The following is a 22,106-nucleotide window of genomic DNA, read 5'->3' as shown; positions in this document are numbered from 1 at the left end:
TTCTTTTCTCAGCTACTTATTAAAAGACAATTCCTCAGTTCCTCTTGATAGTTTTAGGTTAGCTTGAGAAGAAATTCATCCTTCTCGCCTTTAAAAATAATACTGCTTCAGAAGAAAAAATTCCAGACAGAGCATTAAACAGCTAGTATAAATTTTCCAATTATTATCTTTGGAAAATTTGAAATTAGATATATACATGGATGCAACTTAGCAATTTTAAAATATACAAAAGTTTGTGTCTCTGTGACATTATGATTAAATACTTGAAAAAATTAAATGATGAAACAGTCATAAAAGCTTGAAGTTGCATATACTGCATGTGCAGTGTGAAATTCATTTTGCCTCCCTCTCCCCAGTCCATGCAGCCCATGCTGAAAAAAATCGACTTATGTACAGTGAAATGCTTTTGGATTTATAATACTGTAAAGATTTCTAGTTAATCTTGTTAATCAATTAAAGCAACTGCTGCAGATTAATTGTGTAAGTTCAAAACAGCAGTGGTATATTAGCATACTACAGCTAGGCAGAAAGCTGTTGTAGTTGAATTTTATTATGTGGGACATCTGTTTTCTTAAATGTTTGCAAACTTGTCTTGAATGTAATTTCAACTCTTAGAAATCTTTTGCAGTTGAAGTTTCACTGCGCTGGTGTGAGTCACGCTTGGGTTCATTAGTGTTGTTTAAACATCCCTTACCTTTCTGCAACAGGAAGAGTAGACAGATTCACATTTTATTTAAAATATGAGTGAATGTATTTGCTCAGAGTTTTCAGGAAAAATCCACCTGCTAGAATGAATCCTAATTACTCGTGAAATAATTATATTAACAGCAATTTAGATCACTAGTCCTGTCACTGTTTCTATCAGGATGCTGCTGGCTTCCATTTACACAAGGTTCCTTTTAATACCAGAGGGGCCTTTATGAGTTACTTGTACACCTAAGAGAATCTCATACTTCATTATAACAAGGGATTGTGTGGTTCTTCTTATAGGAACTGTCGGTATGATGTTTTGGGTGGGAAAAGATGTGTAGCATTAAGACGCTTTTATTTCCATAGCACAGATGTTACCCCACTGTTGAAGTGCGTGCTAAGACCTTCAATGGGTCAACACATCTGCCTGTACCCTTGGACAATGCTTTTCTTAAAGCCTTGCTTTTTGAACTGAGACTCACAGATGACCATATTTTCATAAAGCATTGAGATACTTGCACCTGAATCAATCATTAATCACTATATTCAGTTTGCACTGAAGGAAGGGATGTCTGGCCCGTGCTTGCTTTTCAGAAGAGTGGTCTGATACATACATGTGTTCCACTAATTGAGGAGACCTTGGAGCCACAGCCACCCCTCCTCACTGTTAGTGGGCTCTCACAAGGACTAGCTCTTTTGTTAAGCATTGTGGACTACATCTCTCCAAGTTGGAAAAATGAAGCTGAGATGAGTGTGAAAATAGGCCAGCTTCAGATTTGGTTATACAGGCCTGTCCGCGCTTGGCACCGCCGTAAACACAAACATGTAGCTTAAACAGCTCATTTGATAACATTCAGGAAATACCTACAGATAAGAATCAACCGTCTTGGAGATCCAACACATATAAAGGCAAACCTCAGGTGAATGTCTGTATCACTGAAAAAGTCAAGTGTATGCAGTATGACAAAACAGATGTGGACATGTGGCAAGTGTATGGAACTGTAAATTGCAAGGTGAGAGCATATTATGTGCAAGTCTGACCAAAGAATTTTTCATGCAGGCACACTGTACTTATGCCATTTTACTTGGGATGTGAATAGTGAATTTCTAATACTGTAGTATTTCAAAGTGTAATGAAATATTACTTATTAGACTGATGCGTTAGTGGGTTTTATTTTGATCTTTACTGATTTTTTTTCCTGCATGCTTCATGCATTTTTTCAGTAACTATTTATGGGACTTAAATTTCCAGCGTTCCAAGTTTTCATTGTTTAATACTAAAAATCGGGGAATACTGACTAAATCAATAACAATTATGAAATACATTAAAATTTGTGTTTTCTATAATTGATGTATTTAACATTCATTCCACATTATGCTTAGAAAGCACGCTATGTTATCACAGTATTTATAGCTGTCAGTGTTTTAAGAGGAGAAAGACCTAAGAAAGTGGATCAGGACAATTTAATTATTTGCAAGAGGTGGGATATTCATCTCTGAAGGAAGCCAGCGTAAGTACTGCACTTCCAAAGGCTGCGCTATTTCCCACCAGCCATGCTTGTAGGGATTATGAGGGTGTACAGCTTCCTGCTCTCGAAGGGACAAGTTTCTCGGTCATCTTGCAGAGGGGATGGCCTTACATAAGAAGAAAGCCCTGGTAATTGTGTGCTGCTGAGCTGGCACACGGAGGGATGAGACAATGGATGTGCTGCACATGGTTGCTGTGAGAAAGCTGACATGGGACCACAGTGGCCATTTATAGCATGCTTGAATCCATTAAGCGGATGTTGTAAAAGTAATGGAATTAATTAGACTATCACCAAGTGTGTTTATGTAACATTCGTCATGTTGTAGCTATACATTAGTCCTTGGCTTGCTTATCTGCCGTTTTCTTGCTACATAGTACTTGTCAATTAAGAGACAATTAGCTAAGACTGCATCACTAGCCCTACCACATTGGAAAAGCTACTGAAATAGGAAAGAGACTTGGTTTCAAAAGTATTTGTCAGTACTAATGTTTGAAGCCAGCTGAAAATTTTTAATGTGATTTTTATTATTTTTTCTTCCAATACTTGTATTTGATTTTGAACATTTAATTCTGACTTGAGGAAGTTACTCTAAAATAATTTCTTGATTTCATTTTTCCAAGTGTGACATAGAGGGATCTGCACCAAACATAACCCTCAGTTTGAATATCCCGACTAATGGTCCTCCACTCCAAGATATCATGGTCCATCATTGTGTGACTTCCATTGACCCTGCCATGCTGCTGTCCAGTAGTGCCGAACCTCTGGGTGATTCTGTGTTAACAGACCTTACGAATTTCCTTTCATTCCTCCTTCAGATTCCTTCAATTTGTGTAACTACACATTCCAGGTAATAACATTCCTGACCCTCGTTATTTTTGAGTCTTCAAGCAGGAATAAAAATACTTCTGTTGTTGAATGTGTCTGAATGAGTTACAGTCCGATATAGGCAGGTAATGTGTTTTTTATATAATAAACTCCTTAGAAGGCACTTCAGGACTTGAGTCATCTGAATCACATTCAGAAGGTGCCAGTACCTTTCACTGCTTGGCATGGCTGCTCTTACTTTAAATGAACCATTTAGATGCCTGAATTAGACAAAATACATCCAGGCTGAGATACTTCAAGTGCATATACCACAAGTCTATGTATCGCAAGTAGCCTGAAGAGTTTGGCACAGTCAGCAATTAATACATGTTTGTTTGTTTGTTTGTTTGTTTTTAAATATTGCAGCAGTTAAAACAGTATATAACTGATCTTATGATGATGATGTTAACTTACCTTGAGAATTAATACAGTTTTTTCCCAGGTTCCTGTTCCACCAATTTTGGGATGTTACCAACTTGTTGAAGAGGGATCACAGTTAAAAATAACAGTTAATTTGAAGCTTCATGAAAGCATAAAGAATTCTTTTGAGTACTGTAACGCTCATATACCTTTTTTCAACAGGTAAGAATAAAGAAATCCTAAATAAATTTCTTCCATTTCTCTGTGATATTCCTGAAATGAACCTGTCAGGAGTCAATATAACAGATCATGCTGTTATATTGAAGTACTACCAGTGGATACTGGCCTTACAATGTTGTGAAACCCCCTTGGAATTCTTGTAATCTCCAGAAAACAGAATTATACCAGAATATTTGGTAATATTCTGAGTACTTCTGTTGCACATCTTGTTCTCCTATGATATTTTCTCACGGGAAACACTGCCACAATCCCAGGTGGATTAAGTCTCAAGATCACTTCCAACCCAGGGCTACCTGTTTAAGGCTGCTAATCCTAGCTGCAGATCAGCTTATGAAAAGTATAGTTATTTAAAATTAAAACTTTAGTTTTCATTTAAGCCTTTCTGACAATTGCCATGACTACGCTATCACATAATTATCATGAAAATTTAAAGATGGAATGATACCAAGTTCTTGATGCTGATCATAGTGTTGGTAAAACACTATCACTGAACTAAAGACAGTAAAATATGATCAGCTTTTCTGTGATTACTAGGTTAAGACCATGGTGATTTCTTCCTGCTCTGTAATTTTATTTTATTTTATTTTATTTTTCATAAATTAGCCATGTGCTCAGGTATGATTTGTTTCTGTGCTCATGAATAATGTCTTTCAGCATTGTGTTGCGTTCTTTAACAAAATGGTGTTAGCAAATACTAAGCAATACTAGTTCCAATGGTTTTATTTATCCTGTTACTGTAGGGGCCCAATCGCTCAGTTAGAGTACAAAGTTAGTTATGGCCAACTGGATTTGTCCCAAGAGAAGAGCCTACTGTTTGGAGTCATCGGTAAGCAGAATACCCATGTTACTTCCTGCCCTAGTCAGTTTGTACAGTGCAAGCAGAGCTGTGTAATTTCTTACAGATACTGTTCTTGGCTTTAGGACAGAAGTTCCCTAAATCTTTGAAAGTTTCTCTGACTGGAACCATGTCCTTTGGCACTGCAGGCAAAGAGCACCCAACTGATTTGTTTGCACTGGGAACACTGCTTACGTAAAAGTAAGTTGCTGGCTCTATGAGAAGAGGACTTAGTAGTCATTTATTTTATTATCTTAAATTGGCTATGAAGATACCCTGATTTAAAATCAGACATAATTGTTAGCCTCTTTGTTTTCAGCATGGAGTTTTATGTTTTCTTGCTTACAGGATTTGATGTCCTGTCATTTTGTAGTATTCTTGCACACCAAGAGCATGTAACAGAGATTACTGGTATTTGCACAGCAAGCATGACAATATGTATCTGATCATGTTTTCCCTCTCTTTCTATAGCTGTCTTTTAGAATCCCAGACTTTACACTTGATGTTATGTAGACCAGCATCCTACTCAGATCTCTGCACCAGGAAAACCCAGAATTACTGCATGTGAGTTGCTAAAAATGTCATTTATTTAACTGAAACTACATATTGAAGTTATGAAACTGGATGTCAGTGACTAAAATTATGTAGCTGAAGTTGGACAAAGCTCTTTCCTGTTTGCTTGGGACATCTCAGAAATTTTGTTCTCTGCTTTGTACTTTTTTTGTGTGTGTGCGATGCTTAAAGCGTCCCTGGAATAAGGACTGGCATCTCGCTTGAAAAAAGCCCTTATTGCTCAGTTACAAAGTCATTCTGTCCCTTGGGCTCTTTCTCTTTCACCTTGTAATGTTTTAGTATGCTCTGTATAATGGCAAAACTTCTACTGGGGGGGCAGAGAATGCCTCTCTGCAGTCTGGCCCCTTGTGTTGGACCCTTTTGTTAGATGTGATAGATGAATTGGCAATACCCAGGTACAGAACTCAGCCTCTGCATGCAAGGTGAGACTGTTGCTGTCAGTGTCACCTCACCAGCATCCCTTGGTGAATGTGGCCTTATGTGAATCTGTGGAGCAGAAACCAAATCTACTTATTCTTGAGTTAACACATGACTGCTTCCAAGTCTGCACCAAGAATACACTAATTTGGAACACGGTAGGCACACATTAAATCTGAGCAGTACTAATGGAAGCATTTTTATTTGTAGCAGTCTATCTGTTGCAACCTTTGTCAGTCATGTTAGCAAAGTCTGTAAATGGCTTTTGAAGACTGTGGTCTACACTGCTAATTTTGTGACAGGTCACATTCAGTCCTAAATTGTAACACAAAAGAGTGTTTTCATACTGTATGGTTTATATCAAGTATGCAATTTATATTCATTGAACAAAATCCAAGCCATCCACCTGCTTTTGATTTAACCTCTGTTAGAATTTTAAGCTTACGAGTGATACATTAGTAAAGGTAATTGAAGCTGAGACTTTAAATGTCTCATTATCAGAAACGATTTTCAAATAATAGTAAGAGTCTTAACAGTTTAAAGAGGCCATTATATCTTTTCTGTAAACTAGTAAGGATGGATTAGTAGTCTCTTAACTTGGATGAAGGAATGTCTGATTGTAAGGCACCCTGTAATGGTTATTTTTCTTGCCCTTTTTTTCTAGCCTGGGAACGGATTTCTTCCAGTTACTACATCTGGAATTCCAAAGCACCAGCACCTACAGTGTACAAAACCTTACTTGACTAATTTTCTTGTGAATAATTTTTGCATTTAAAAAAAGCAGACAGCTAATGGGAGTAATATCATGATACAGTGAAAATAAATATTTTCCAGCACTTTGTATTTTTGTATTTTGTATGTTTGCTTAAAAATTTCTGTTAAGGAAAAACAGAAGAAGTCACTTGTCTTAAAAACATAAGTTAGTCTTAAATTGTTTAGTCCTGTGTAAGAGCTTAGAGAAGGCAATTTGAAATGTACTTGCCATGGCCATTTTTACTTTCCGTTCTAACATTAACTGGTACAAAATTAAGTACCTAGTAATGCAGATACAGACTGGTACAATTACGTGTGTCTTCCAGGAGGATTCCCGGTTACTTCATCGGTTTTGTAAGCCAGAGAGCTCACAGGATGTAAATGCTTTCAGGGTCTTACTCCTGTCATGAAATCACAAGAATCTGATTAGATTAACAGTACAGTTAAAAGCAAGAGTTACGTTACTTTCATGAGGTGCATACAGAATACATACAAAGTCAGTAATTTACAAGAATTTTGAGAGGGTGAGTATGGCATGAGCAGTACTTCTAAAAGAGGAGATGGTGTAGGAGTCTTTATTGCCTCTGTCAGCAGAACGCGCAAGTTTGCTTTCACATATGCTGTGAAGTGCAAAGTGTGAACCTGGTTTTTCAAATCACGGGACTGGCTCTGAGCAGACAAAACCAGCTAAGTTTGCTGGAGATTCCAAAAACATCACTGAGCTTTTTTTGCCTGGAAAGATAGGTGGAAAAGGACTTTATTTAGAGAGGCAGACCTCTAATTTTGAGGAGAGAATTAGTATCTGCAGGAACACTGGAAATGAACTTTAAGAGAGTTATCAGCAAATGAGCAAATTCTGAAAGGCTGGTGAGAAACAGAGAACCTGGAGGGCAGCACAAAAGAAGAATGCCTTCTAATAACCGAGTATGCCGGCTGTGCCTGCTGTACCTCTTGTTTAACTGTATTCTGTGTGATAAATAAGATTAGTGGTGATGTAAGGAGAAAAGTTCTAAGTTACAATTTAAAAAATACTTAGATTGAGACAGTAATGTAATTGGTTGGTTAAATGTTCTGAAGAGTGGATTAATTCATCCGAAATGTGCTGTTCAGTTCAAACTGCTGTGAAAATTTATAAAACAGCTGTGCTGCTGTGACCCATTTCACACAGGTGATGTGTCATAGAATCATAGAATGCTTAGGGTTGGAAAGGACCTTAAGATCATCTAGTTCCAACCACCCTGCCATGGGCAGAGACACCTCACCCTAGACCATGTCACCCAAGGCTCTGTCCAGCCTGGCCTTGAACACTGCCAGGGATGGAGTATTTACCACTTCTTTGGGCAACCCGTTCCAGTGCCTCACCACCCTCACTGTAAAGAACTTCCTCCTTATATCTAACCTGAACTTTCGCTGTTTAAGTTTGAACCCATTACCTCTAGTCCTATCTCTACAATCCCTGATGAAAAGTCCCTCTCCAGCATCCTTGTAGGCCTCCTTCAGATACTGGAAGGCTGCTGCGAGGTCTCCAGTGTGTCCATTTTGATTATCAGGCAACAGATGAATTAATGATTTTGCCTAGAATCGAGACCGTACCTGTTAGAGTCATCTGCATGTCTGAACACAACGTCAGTGGGGAGAGAGGGTCTCTCTGTTGGAAGGGTTTAGATCATGTTCTATACACCGGACACCCACCACACGATTTCAGTGTGTGATGTTTGCTTTCCACCCATAAGAAAGATCAGAGCTGCCTGGTCTGTACAGCAGCAGTATGGAGGAATAACTTTTCTTCTTCGCAGGTACTGAAAGATATTCCCCAGTAAATGCTGTGAGGCAATGGGACTGTCAAAATTCACAGTGTTTTAGAAGAGAAGACCCATTGTGGTTAATAACAGGGGTTCCCTCCCAAATGATGTTCATTTTTGCTTCCCTCTTGCCCATGTCTAACTCAAGGTTAGGAGAACGGCAGTACTTGGGAATGGAGGCTGCTGCTCTAGATTACTTTGCACACACCTATCAGTGCAGCTTTGGATGGAGGGAGGGGATGGAGGATGTTTCTCTTCTAGCCCTGAGCAGTTTTCTACTTCATGCAAGCCATGTGCAGTCTTGTGCAACACCTGTGAGACACCCATGCTCATGGAGAAAGTCAGACAAAGCTTTTCTCCTGACGAGATGACTATGCTTCTCCTTGGGAAGAGGAAGGGCCCATTCTCATGGAAGCTTCATAAATCTTAGTAAGCTGGTAAACTGGTAAAGTAAGCTTAGTAGTAAACTCAGTAAGCTTCATCAACTAGATGGCTAACAGCTCAGGTCTGTCACTACCAAGGTGCCTTTCAGCATGACCTGCAGAACACAAGGCATGGAGAGAAATGAGTGATGCGTGTTGAGGTTTCAGGTGTGTCCAGGGCTGGGCAGCAAATGGGGACATGGGGGAGAAAACACTGGAAGCTGGAGTTCAGGTTGTTCTAAATGACTAAACCTTTCTGTGCATCTCTGTGAGTTTTCTGGTAGTTCCTCAGATGATTTCGCTGTTTCTCTGCAGTACTCTGACCGTTATTTAACATGAAGAAAAAACGATTCAGAAACAAATCAGGAAGGTATCACTGAGAGCTCACGTGAGCTTGACAGAGATGGCATCTGACAGTAGTTCTGGTGGGCTTTAAAGATGATCAAACTCTGTCAGTGATATTCATTTAAAAATAAAAACTCTTTAAAAAATTAAGGTTTTAAAAAAAGTTTCTTTAAAACAACCGTTTCCTTAATACAACAGTTTCTTTAAAAATTCTATATGTCAAAGGGAAAAACAAGAATTCTTTTGTGGCACAGAGGGCTGTTTCTTCTACAAGACTGCTTTGTGCTTGAAGTGCTTATATTTATAATTTCATCAGAGGTATAGACTGTATGAAATCTGTTCAGATACTTTTGCACAAAGACTTTCAGAAGAGGTGACCAAAGAGTTCTCCAGACTTAGTATTGCATTTCAGAAGGCTAGAAGAAAACTAACATGCACATAATTGGAAAGAATAAACATAAGGTTGTAAATAAATATTGGGTTGTCAACCCGACATTTTCCCAAACAAAAATAATGGGTATAAATAAATTAATGCAGAACTCCATTAATAAAATGAATTTGTTTCATGTCATTCAAATTTTGGGGTAATTAAGTAATGCCAATTAGCGTGACTTTAAAGTAAATATATACTGTCAATCTTTTTGGATGAGACTGCACATTTAGTTGGCAAAGAGAATTGATGTAACAGACCTCTAAGAAATTAAAATAATGCAAAATCCATGTATAACTCACTAAACATGGTAAAAACTGGCTGACATTTCCAAAAGCAGCAGCAATGGGAACAATCATCAAACATCTTTTGGAGCCCAACTGTGTTATTTAACATGTTTTGGAAGGTGTGGAAGGAAATGAAGTTTCCAGAGAGTGCAATGGCTGAGAAGCAGCTATTACTGAAGGTGCCATAGCCCTCATTCAAAGCCCTATAGTTTGAGTATTTCAGGGGGGAAAAGAAAAATCAATGGTACAGCATAAGCAGGTACAAAGGTGTGGGTCTGAGAACAGGTGCCATCGGTACAGGGTGAGAGGAAAAGGGACCAAGGAGTGACACAAAGACCTAGTATGTGGCTTAGGTGTGCCTTGCTGGGGCCAGAAGGACCAGTGCAATCACTGAATGCACAAGGGGCAAAAATGCAGGAGTACCTGGAACTGGTGTGATTCTCACCAACCCTCACAAGTCTCCATTTCTAGAAAAATGTCCAGACCTTGAAGCTTCTGAGAACTTATGATCTCACCAAAATTTACCTTTTCCTTCACCTCTACCCTCTTGCTAATCCTGGTGTAGCCTGCCTCTCTCTCCAAAGTGTTGTGTCCAAAGGTTTGTACCAAGGTGTCACAGTGAAGAGAGGGATCTCTTCAGATGTCTTATGTGCATTCTTCCCACTCCAAATCCTGAATTGTACTAGGAGTAAGACAGGACCAGGAAGCCCACCTTTCCTTGACTGGTAGCTGTTGCTGGAGGAAAGCTTCCCAGGCCCCTGGGAACACCCTCCCACCACAGTCACCTCAACACATCTGCTGAGCTTGTTGGGAGACGGTCAGAAGTGTTACCTGTGGCCATATGTGAGACGTCCCCCAAATTCACAGGACCTGTTCATCTCTCCACAGGAGGGAATTAGTCCATCCAATACAGTTCAAAGTGGTCAAATCTGTGCTGGCTGTTACTTATCAGTACTCAGTAATTTGGTGGTTTTATAGGTTTCTGGACCCTTTTCTCCCACCAGGGTCCCAAGGTATTTGGTGACAGCTGCAAGAAGATATATGCCAGTTCTTAAAGTACTTTGGGGTAAATCCTGTTACTTCAGAAAATTTATAAGCAGCTACTTTTTCTGCATAATTCAACCCTTCCCTCCTCTGTATTTTTGGCCTGTTTTTACCACTGTTAACTACTTTGTTAAGAAGTAGGAATTGAAACAACAAAGCATTAAACATTCAAAGGCAGTTGTCCTCTATTTATTTACACTATCCTAGAAATTTGCCATGCTTTGTCGTATTTGTACAAGCCCTGCTGAGTTTTAAGTCATAATAGAGCTTGTGAGTAAGTCCATGCTCATCCTTCACTACTTTTATGGTCTCCTTCACTACCACCTTGTTCTCTTACCCTTTAGAGCATGGCAACACTTTAGAAAATACCCACCCCCCCAGGCAGTCTTGTCACTTTGACTTACTGCCCATAGGGTCCCACTTACCAGCTTCCTGAACATACTGAAATTCAGTCCTATTCTTCCTCTTTCCCATGGCTGGAGCTCTCCAGGCTTTATTTTACTGTCCCCATCTCCCAGATTGCCTTCTGCTGTCCCATCATCCATTGGCTCCTCAGCCCTCAGACTGCAATCTGAACCTGTTCCACATTGTGGTAAGAATTCACCTAATAGCATGGACAAAATACAAGGTATTACCAATAGCATCTTTTAGGGGGGAGAAAACCAAGCCCATCCAAAACTGTGTCCATCCTGAGGGCACGATGGCAGGACTTGACACGGGGAAATTAATTTAATTTATTAACAATCAAATCAGAGTAAGATAGTGAGAAATAACTCAAATCTTAAAAACAGCCCTCCCTTCTTTCCAGACTTGACTTCACTTCTAGTTCTCTACCTTCTCCCTTGCCAACAGCACAGAGGGACAGGAAATGAGCGTTGTGGTCAGTTCATCACACTTTGCATCTGCCACTTCTTCCTCCTCAGGGGAGGATTCCTCACACTCTTCCCTTGCTCCAGCGTGGGGTTCCTCCCACAGCAGACAGTCCTCCACAGACTTCTCCAATGGGAGTCCTTCCCATAGGCTGCAGTTCTTCATTAACTGCTCCAGCGTGGGTCCCTTCCATGGGGTGCATCATTCAGGAACAGACTGCTCCAGCGTGGGTCCTGCAGGAGGTCACAAGTCCTGCAGCAAACCTGCTCCAGCGTGGGCTCCTCTCTCCACGGGGCCACAGCTCCTTCCAGGAGCATGCTCCAGCACAGGCTTGCCAGCAGGGTCACATGCCTAAAGGATGCTGCTCTAGGCATCTGGCTGCTCCAGTGTGGGGTCCTGCGTGGGTTGCAGGGGGACAGCCTGCCTCACCAGGGTCTGTACCATGGGCTGCAGGGGAAGCTCTGCTTTGGAGCTTGGACCACCTCCTCCCCTCCTTCTGCACTGACCTTGCTGTCTGCAGGGCTGTATCTCTCACATATTCTCACTCCTCTCTCTGGCTACAGTTGCTCCTGTGCAGTAACTTTACCCTCTTCTTAAATACCTTATCCCAGAGGTGCTACCATTGTCACTGATGGACTCAGCCTTGGCCAGCAGCAGGGCCACCTTGGGAGCTGGCTGGCATTGGCTCTGTTGGATATAGGCTGTATGGGACATGGGGGAAGCTTCTGGCAGCTTCTCACAGAAGCCACCCCTGTAGCCCCCGCATTGCCAAAACCTAGTGATGCAAATCCAGTACAGCATCCTAAGTTATTCAGGTGCAGGGAACAGAGAGTAGAATTTTAATACAGTCTGACTCCAATTGACACCAGCGCTAAAGATTCCTTGGGCACAAGTAGGACCCTGTATGGGCCCAGTGCAGGCCACTTGGATAGGTGCATTTCCCTGATTATCTAAACTTTTTCTTCCTTATTTCCGCAGATCTCACGTTGCCCTAAGATTTACTAAGCTGCCAGTTTTTGCATGAATAAGATGACGATTCATGCAGGGCAGTAGGATCTGATGAAAAAAAAGGGCTCTGTTCTAAAAATACAAATTCTTTCTTTTGTGAGCAAATTGGCAATAAAGCCACTGGCTCTCTCCGCCTATACCCAGATCCAGAGGACCACAGTTTCATTGCTTACTGCAGGCCTCCAGGAGACAGAATGACTAGCACCATGTTCCCAAGAGACTTTCAGAAGAAACCAGCATCCTTGGAACTTGAGTGCAGGTCCATAAAGCGCTGCTGAATGTGTGGGATGTCTGGTAGGATAGCAGCCCCACCAGTCCATACCAAGTCAATGGGTCAGAGAGGAGCTGGAAAACAGAGGAGCTGAGCTTCTCCCAGGGGAAGGATCACCCACTGTACCCCAAATGCCCACAAACAGGCTGTGGGGCTCTTCCAAAACACTTCCCGTCACTTTCCAGGATGCACCTGTTTGCCTACATGGCTCATCCTCAACAAATCAAGTCAAATACTGATGTGGAGGTCTCAGCCCTCACGGAGTTTTTTTCAAGGACCCACAACCCACATTGAAACTTAAAATCAGGAATTTTAAGGCAAAGGTCTGCCCCCTTTCCTCCTTCTTGCTTTCATGGAGCCTCCTAGAAACCTGGTTGAGCTCTGCATAATTTTTTGAAAGCCTGATGCCAACTATAGCAACATGTAACAGCAAAGAACTAAACCCAATCCATTTTCTCGCCAATGAGATCATCTGGTCTCTTTTGATTTTCTCTAAAAACGTATCTCATCAGGATCTTTTTTTTTTCTTCTTCTTTCTTTTTTTTTTTTTTTTTTTTAAGTCAAAGTCTGTTTCCCGTTTGGTAGGTGACCTGTTTAATGTTTTCCCTGTGTCTGGGAACTCCTTAGTGTAATTAGCGACCTTTGAACTCCACAACTAATCCTGAGCTATTTTGTATTCCTTACTCATCTTTAAGGCTGGACCTTTCTTTTCTTTTGAGTCCGCTGCCACAATTAAAGAAGAAACAGCTGCATTTCAAAGGGATTCCAATTCCAGAAGCTTAATCGTGATTGACATGTTCTTATTCTAAGCTATAAGAAACTCTAAGAGTCCTTTCTTGGGTTAAAACTTCAATCATTTTCTAAAAAATTATCTCAATATGGATTTTATTCATTTTCTTTGATAACCATTCTTTGCAATTTTTTTAACTTGAAAGATGCTTTGAGTTTGTGATGAATATGAACTGCACCCACCAAAAGAATGAATGGTGTCAGGTGCAGGCTAGATGCAGAAGTGGCTAAATTCCATTTATTGTCAAAATCTGATTATGAAACCTGACGTCTGCCATGTAGCTTGACATCCTTCCATATGCCCAAAAGGTAGGAGAGGTGGAAGTGCTTGCAAATGATCCCCAGGAAGGCTGGGGAGGGAGACGGCGTAAAGCATTCTCCAGAAATCTGCAATTTTTTAACTGTTTTCCCCAATTTTTATAGCACAGATTAAAAAAACATTGTCTTCCAGCTCTGGAAGAGCCCTACTTGCCTCTTCGAGAAATGAATTCTCCATGAAAAGTCTCAGCAAAAACAACTGCCGTAAAACAGGGATAATTCCTATAGCTTAAAATCATTGCCACAACTGCACAGCACACCCCAAACAAGGCTGCAGTGCTTAAATCTCTTCCAAGGACTGATCATAGAAAATGATGTCAGCCTGTTGGGTCCTGTTATTTAATTATCTCGGTCTCACTTACATTTGAATTCAGCGTGACCTCCGAAAGATGGGCTTTAAAAGAAAGAAGAAAGAAAAAAGAAAAGCCTGAAAATCTGTTTGTGTGCATGTTTGCACAGATCCACATGCATGGTGGGCACGCACATCCATGGGCATCACTTGCAGACACCAGTATAAACCTGTATGAAATGATCCCAAAGAGCCCTGGGTAAGGCAGCCGGCAAGACCCGGTGTTTCTAAGACAAAGGTCAAATAAAAAAGGGATGTTAATAAACATCCCTCTGGTTTAAAGGGACTTTTTTTTTAAGGATTACATCTTAAATTCCAACAAATCAGATTTAGGAGTTACTGAAAGTGAAATTGATCCATCCCTCAGCCAAACTTTGCAATACTTTCCTGTTCTGACATCATTTAGATAGTTAGCTGTATTATCAGATTAAAAACCATTGTACAGGGCCGCTGAAAGGAGAAGGAGCCAAAAGCTAAACACTGCCTGAATTCTGAACCTTTTAACCTGGTTGAAGTACGTTGGTCCCTGTTATGCAAATACCTTCAATCCTCTGCTAAGTTCAGTGGAAATAATTTTCTTGAATGACAGGTTTATTCAGCAAGGATTCAGTTGGCGATTAATCCCCCTTTGATCTAAGGTATTTCACTTAACTACCAGTTACCTCGTCCTGACAAAGTGCAACCGAGATTAGGGAGATCACTAGAACACAACCAGGGTGTGCGTTTATTCTCCCCAACCGTTCAAAGCGAAGCACCAAGAATGCAATCTATTTTCAGTATTTGAAGATGGAAAGTCCTGTCTCCTAAGTTAGAAAGTCAATTGAATACCAAATGGTGTTTGGTCCTGACGGAATGGGACAAGTGGCTGAGACATCATCTTCAAACCCAAGATATTCCCACTGACTGTGATTTTTGCTGTGACCTACCCCCAAACCATGTTTTCCAGCCAGGCTTTCCTTTGCTCTTACAAAGCTGCCTCTTTATTTCAGATTAGCACATGGCGCGTGTAAAAGATTTCTGCTTTTGAAAAAGCAAATAAGGCATGGCATTTTCCAGTTTTAATCTGTTCAATATTATTCCTTGGGATTCACCTTGCTTTTTGCTAAAAAAACCCTTTTCTACTTCTCCAGTGAGTACAGGCATGGTGCAATGTTTTTGAGCCAAAACCTGTCCACGAAGGAAAATACATCATGAGAGATTACAGAAGTCATTCACTAGAATAAAACATTTCAGGTAACTGATCTGTGGCTGTCTGATATCTGGAGTAATAATATTGTTGTTGTTGTTATTATTTATTGGCTAATATGTTGTCTTTTTGCTGAATTATGACATCATTTTGTAGCAACATAAACTGCAAAATGCTGCAGTGATTCAGACGGCACCATGGGAGCACGGTCCTGATCTGGGGCTTAGCTGGGTCAGCCCGTGAGAAGCTGATTACGGGATTGGGCATAAAGCTGTATTTTCTTATTGCAAGTGGAAAGGTGGAACAATATCATTTGCGGGATTTTTTTGTTGTTGTTGTTAAAGCTGCTCCCACGATTTTCACTCTAAACTCTCTGATTTTAAGGGGGTTGTTTGTATGTAAATATGCCTGGGAGAGGAGAGAAAAATTATTTTATTCCACTTTTAGGACTTTACCCATCCTGAGTTATTAGGCAGTTACTTAAATAAATTCCTTGTCCATAGAATCTCTTAAAATCAGCATCCTAAAGGGAAACTGTGTACATATGTCCTTTGAAGAATCAGGGCTGTATTTGGGTATTTCTGTGATCGACAGGCAACGTTCAAACCACCCTTCAGTTGTGTTACTGGCTTTTCCTTTTTTTTCTCCTTATGTTAAATACTTTAAGGTTTTAAAAAGCTGTTTTGCAGGGTGAGTCTTTCCATGTGAAGGGGCTGTAGCCTGCAATATATTGCCTTCCTGGTTGTATCCCCTCCTCATTTACTCCCATTTCCAACGGAAATTTCTAAAGCATTTCCTTGCTGGACTCCTTGCCTGCAACAGCCGAAAAATCCCCCCAAAGGCTCATCGAAGGTCCCCATCACACTTCATCATGTCAATAATACACAAACTAAGAAGGATTTGCACTCGAGACAGTAACAGCTTCTTAAGAGCCATTACAGTGTAGTGGGTTTAAAAAAGAAATCCCTTTTAAGAAATGCCAAAATCTGGAGTAATGTGATAGTCTGTAAAGCTTTAGGGTCTTTCTGGTAAATATAATGTCACATGTACTTACAATTTGGTAAAAATAAAAAGGGAGGATTTAAAAATATATTCCATATTTACTATATTGACTATATGAGCTCTGAAACGAGTCAGTGAAGGAGAGAAATTAAGCTTTGAATATAAGCCAAACTGTTCTCTGCCTAATGTTATAGCACAACAAATACAACACAGCAGCCAGAAGCAATCAAAGCAAAGACGTGCAAGCCCCGTGCTGATCTCTGTACTGCCTCACAGGTGATAGATAGCTGATGACTCGATTTAGCTAATGATTACATTAAACTATTTAGGAAAATTTGGTTATATTTACATGAGATATAGAAAATGCTTCAATTGCATCACTTGTGTTTTAAGCAAAAAGAAAAATTTGGAGGGGGTGTTCTTTCTTTGCAGTGGTTGTGTGAGTCTGTGTTCATGTATATAAAATGTATAGGTATATAAATATATATTAGAAATAAGATGGGAAATATGTTAAGGCCAGTTATCTGAATGGCATTTATCAGCATTGTTTGCTGTTTTTCCCAAATTGAGCAATAGCAAACTTTCATCAAGTACCTAGTATGAGATGATATTCTATTCCAATTACATTAAAAGCTATTGCCTAATTAATCATAGTAATCTGTTGCTTAATTTCTTCAGAAATCGAGGTTTGTCCAAAAACATAAGGCATCTCCAACATCCTTAGAGAGTGGACCATTTATCTTTTCAAACCTCAGCAGCACTTCTAGAGAGAAAATACCTTAAACCACTGCACGGAGCTCTGTTTTAAATGTAATGTGCAATAGGTCAACCTCCTCATTTCAATAAAGGGCAGAGATAAAATAATAAGGGAAGAACTTTCTTCACTTCAGCAATCCTGCAGTTTTCATGGGAAAGGCTGATATTCTTCAAAGGCCTTTTCTGCCCTCCGGTGGTGGCACTAAACCAGCGCTTCAGCTGCAAAAACCTGCCTTGCAGGAAGGGACGGATAGCTTCTTACTTGTCATTTATTTTATGTTGCTTATATATGTCGTGTGGGCTATCCAGCAAGTCACTGCCTCACTGGTGCAAATAGTTTGCTTCATCCTTATGCCGTGTGAGCATCGCAAACTGCTTTGCTCTGTTGCCTTGGTTTCGGCCATCTTGGTCTTCACCCTTTTAATTTTATTCTTTCATTTACTTCTTAGAGTCTGGCTAGGGGTAGTTTAATTTTGGGGGTGGAAGAGGGTTGGGAATAGCTTTGTTATCAAATCTTGGCCTTTGCAAATACTTAGGCTCACTCTCAGCTTAATGCCACAGCATCTCCATTCCCTTTGAGGCCAGAGCAGCCCAGGGCCACAGCATCCCTGGGATGATGGTCCAGGTTAGCAGAAGTGCATCATGCTGGGAAAACCTCTGATGACTATGACAAGCTGTACAAAACTTGAAAATAGATTCAGGATTATATTTGCAAATTGCTATGAAATTACTTTGCCACTTGCAGAATTTCTCCAAGGTTTCTTCCAGTTTTCGGACACCACACCTGCAAGGCTTGAGAGCACACTGTTATGTGCCTTTCACCCCTAAACCTCATTAAAAAGCATTAACTGTGATTTTTGTTTCCATTTATCTACTTCTTTAGCAGATAAAGTGTGTCCATACTTAACCCTAATCTTAGCTGAAAGGCAGTAGAAACAAGGTCAGACTCTAGTTTGGTATTATTGTATTTTTTGATACTGGTTGGTGAGCTGATATTGCAGACTAAGCAATTAGAAAAACAATGCTTCACATTGCTAAAATAGACACATTTGGCCTCAAGCCGCAGAGTGAACAAGCAGCATGAAATGACAGCAATCCGTTCCTACAAAATCACTTTTCAAATCACCGTACTCCCAATCCTTGCTATAATGCATTGATTATGCTTCTCAATCTCACTTGTTTGTCCAAGGAGTAGACTGGAGAGTAACTGGTGCCAGATGAAGGGAGTTTTATTGTCCAGCTGAGTTGAGAAGAGATTCAGGGAGTATCACCATGGGAATAAGTCATCTCTAGACATTTCTTCACCTTCTCAACAGGTGCACGTATCTGTTTCTGCGGCTGAAGGGAGCTGCTTTCCTACATGAAATTGTAGACCCCCAGGCAAGCTCCTGGTAGCACTTCTAATTCAATTAACTTACTCACTGGAACTACCAGAGAAACTAAATATGACGAGAACAAGAGGAGAAGCTGGGCCAAATTAACAGGATGAGATCCTTTTACAGGCTGGCCAGCAATCCTGATCAGCAGCCCTGAAAAGCAAATTGGAACAAGCAAATTGCTGTTGAAAAATTCTTTCAGCACTCGGCTGTTGCTACTCAGCCAGTCATTGCCGGGAGTCAGAGGTTGGAAAATCCCAGGTTGGTGCTGACAATGGAGGCATTATTATGACAAACATTTACATTTTATTTATTGAAGTGTTGGAGGTAGATTAGTCTCATCTTCAACTGCTCTGGATGGACTGCACCATTCTGAAGGAAGACTAGCAGAAACAAGCATTTTATTGTGGGGAAAAAGAAAAATCGTATTTCCCACTCCCAACTTAATGAATGGAAACTCAGATTCTGAAGATTACACTCAGGAGAAAGCTTTTATCCCCCAGGACTCCTTCTTCTTAGGAAAAAGCACAGTATGGGGGATTTTTCCTGATTCCAAATCAAGTTTTCTTGAAAAATAATATAATTTTATGCATATGGCTGACTTGACATGTGCTTTATGCAAAAGTCCTGCTGCTTTCTTTCATGGATACCAGGGTACACAGCAAACCATCCGTTCAAAGTGTCCAATCAAAGCTTTATACAGATGCAAACTAGTGTGTGGGTATTGTTTAAGTGGTTGTGTAATTGAATATAGTGATCACATATGCATGGGATATTTGTTACCTTGTAAAAATAATTGCATGTTCATAGCTGCAATTTCCACTGAACCTTTTGACTTTAAATAAGCAGTGGAGAAGGAAAGGGAGGGGAAGCTGAGCTGGGGGAGTGGAGACAAGCAGCAAATCATAGGCACATCATGAAACATCCTTCCTCTGACTTATGTCCCAGATTTTATTTTATAGATAATAAAGCACCAATGCATCTGTAGAATAAATTGTTGGGGGAAAGAAAAGGGAAACATGCCCAGTTAGAGCCCAAGTGAATGGTTTCAGTTGGAAGAATAATTACAGCAATTAAAGCTGTAAGTTCCTCTCCCTTGTGGCAGTGCTGGCTCCGATGCTGATGGGGCTTGTGTTTCTGGGGAGTGCCCTGACCCCAGATGTCCAAGCAGGGGGTACCATCTCCCCCAGTCTGACCTAAAAAACTTGGTGCCCGCTGCTATAAAATGGATATACAATATCCATTGCCACACTCCTCCTCTGCTCTCATGTGATGGGGCACAGGGCACACAGCAGGTTTGGTGCTGATGTTTTTCGCAGTAATGACCTGAAATCCAGCTCTGTCCTTGTCAATTATTTGGGAAAAATAAGCGCCAGATCCTTTTACTCTCTCCTGCTGCTTGTGCCTGCTGGCACGAGCCAAGGGTGCACTTGCTCAGAGGAAGATTTTTTTAATTTTTCTGTGATTTCCTTCTCTTCTCCTTGACATCTAGGGGCAGTATATGGGAAGGAAAGATGAGAGGGAGGGCAGCAGCCAGTCCTTGGGTAGGATTTGTGTGTTGCATGCTCTTGCCAAATGAGGTTGCTGGTGACCTGCATGCCCAGGCCCTGCCTTTCTCTAGAAAGCTGAGTCTCCACTGGTCTTCTTCCCCAACAGGAGAAGCCACACTTGTCCAGCCTAACTTGGTGTGCTGTCATGGTGTCAGGCAGAGGCTATGGCAACACAGTCATGAAGGCTAAGAGAATTTTGGGAGTGACCTTTTGCCTGTAGACCCCAAAGAGGAGCACCCCATAAGCCACAGCATCTCTCCTGCACCACACTCCAGAAGCAGATGTCCCAAAGCAATCCCAAATTGTATCTGACTGTAAACACGTGTGTTCACTCTGTCTCTCCCTAGTCAGAAAACCCTTCAACAAACCACAACAACCCCGACCTACGCTGGAGATTTGATGTCACACTCAGTCAGTCCTAAGATCTGAGATGATAACCAAGGTCCATCTTGATCTCCAAAGCTGCACCACATTGAATTATAATGAGACCGCTCTGGCTAGCAAAGCTACTGTTGCAAGACTTGGATGCCTACAAGGAGGTTTTGCTTTGTTTTCCTTCTGATGATCCAAACCTGGCATAAAATATCCTTTCTGTCACTGCCCTCCCATGTTCCCTCTTCCCCTCCTGTGCCTGAGAGATGGTGCAGCCCCAAAGCAAGGGCCACCTTTGCTTTGTGTCTTGCAAAAATGCCACCAGCAAGTTTCACAAAAACACAACTTAAACAACTTCCTCAATCAAAAATCTACAGTTGCTCCTGTCAGAGTCCAGCTAAATTGTATTCTGCACTGGAACTTGGAGCATCATCATGCACTACAGACGTATGGAGAGGAAAGGTGTCCACTGTTTTTCTTTTGCAAAAGCATAACCTTGTATGGAAGGAATTATTCCACCTATTTTAGACAGAATTAGCATTATGTCTTTATTTATGTCCAGGGAAGGGGTGTAGGATCCCTGTACACACCCTTGTAAGCCTAATGAAACCCTAGCGGTGTCAATGGTCAGACTATTGGCACCTAGTCTAAAGAGTAAGGTCAGTATATTAAATTCTTTGCAACTTTTTAATTCCAGTGACTTTATTTAAAGCATTTTCTATCATTTTTCTTTCAACTTATTTTTAGCCTTTTTTTCACTGTCAAATGTATTGAAGCTGACATAATTATTGCTCTGACTTCCCCAAAGGCATATATTTACCTACTTGTTAAAAGGCTTTTTCCATGCTGCCATGCTGTTGCTGTGACAAGATGACTTTGAAGGCACAGTAGGTAAAATAATACTGTATATTGCACAGCAACCCCAACAACAAAATGTTAATTTAACCAATAAAGTAACCACATCGTAATTATAATAATCACTATTCCTTATCTCTTAACAGGGCTAAAAGTGGAATTCAGATTTGCCATGTAGTGCTTGTCAGTGCTGAAATTACTACACAAATCACTCAGAGCAGTGAAGTTTTTAGTCTCACCACTCACAGAAAGTGAGGAAAGGATTCTCTGGAGGAGACTGATGTGGTCTCATAGCCATCATCTTCCTCTTCCAGCTCCATCTTTTTACAGCTTTCCATCATGCCAAGATTTTCCTTGTCAATGAATGGGATATTTGTAAGAATATATGACGTTTTTCCATCTTAGTACTTCGCCAATTGCTTTTGATGTATCCTTCTGCTCCATAGTGCCAGGAGTCAAGCAAAAGAGCCCTCTCTAAAGCAACCAAATTCAAGGTATTAACCCTGAGGAGCAGGTGAAGGGCAACACCATCACCCCACAGAGCAAGAAGAGCAAACAGTTTGGTCAAGCCCAGCTCCTTTTACAGATTTTCACCTCCTTTCCATCAAAATTGAGGTTCAAGAGCAGTAGTGCTCAGGCAGTTCTCACTCTAGTAGCAAGTCATCTAGGGCTGTGCCAGCACATACTCTCTGATTGGGTCTTTTGAAATCAGCCATAGGATTTAGATATCATTCTTTTGTGCTTCTAAACCTCTCTTCTGGCTTTAAAAGTCCATTTCTCCCTGATTCTCCCAGTCCCCCTGATTCTCATTTC

General features: G+C 40.7%; 1 protein-coding gene across 1 annotated transcript; it reads left to right on the top strand.

Moving 5' to 3' along the window:
• Positions 1 to 1,056: 1,056 nt before the first annotated feature.
• Positions 1,057 to 6,255, top strand: AP5M1 (adaptor-related protein complex 5, mu 1 subunit; the record flags this gene model as incomplete). The annotated part of the gene is given in 11 exon segments (XM_010013343.1): positions 1,057 to 1,462; positions 1,465 to 1,703; positions 2,840 to 2,993; positions 2,996 to 3,066; positions 3,526 to 3,665; positions 4,424 to 4,509; positions 4,605 to 4,685; positions 4,688 to 4,719; positions 4,990 to 5,017; positions 5,020 to 5,082; positions 6,173 to 6,255. Coding segments are annotated over 11 exon segments (1,383 nt in total), but the record flags the coding sequence as incomplete, so codon positions are not given.
• Between the last annotated feature and the right edge of the window lie 15,851 nt (positions 6,256 to 22,106).

This window comes from Nestor notabilis, unplaced genomic scaffold (genome assembly GCF_000696875.1).
Source record: "Nestor notabilis isolate BGI_N333 unplaced genomic scaffold, ASM69687v1 scaffold9924, whole genome shotgun sequence".
In the NCBI taxonomy this organism is placed as follows: domain Eukaryota; kingdom Metazoa; phylum Chordata; class Aves; order Psittaciformes; family Psittacidae; genus Nestor; species Nestor notabilis.
This window is presented reverse-complemented; position numbering and strand designations above follow the sequence as displayed.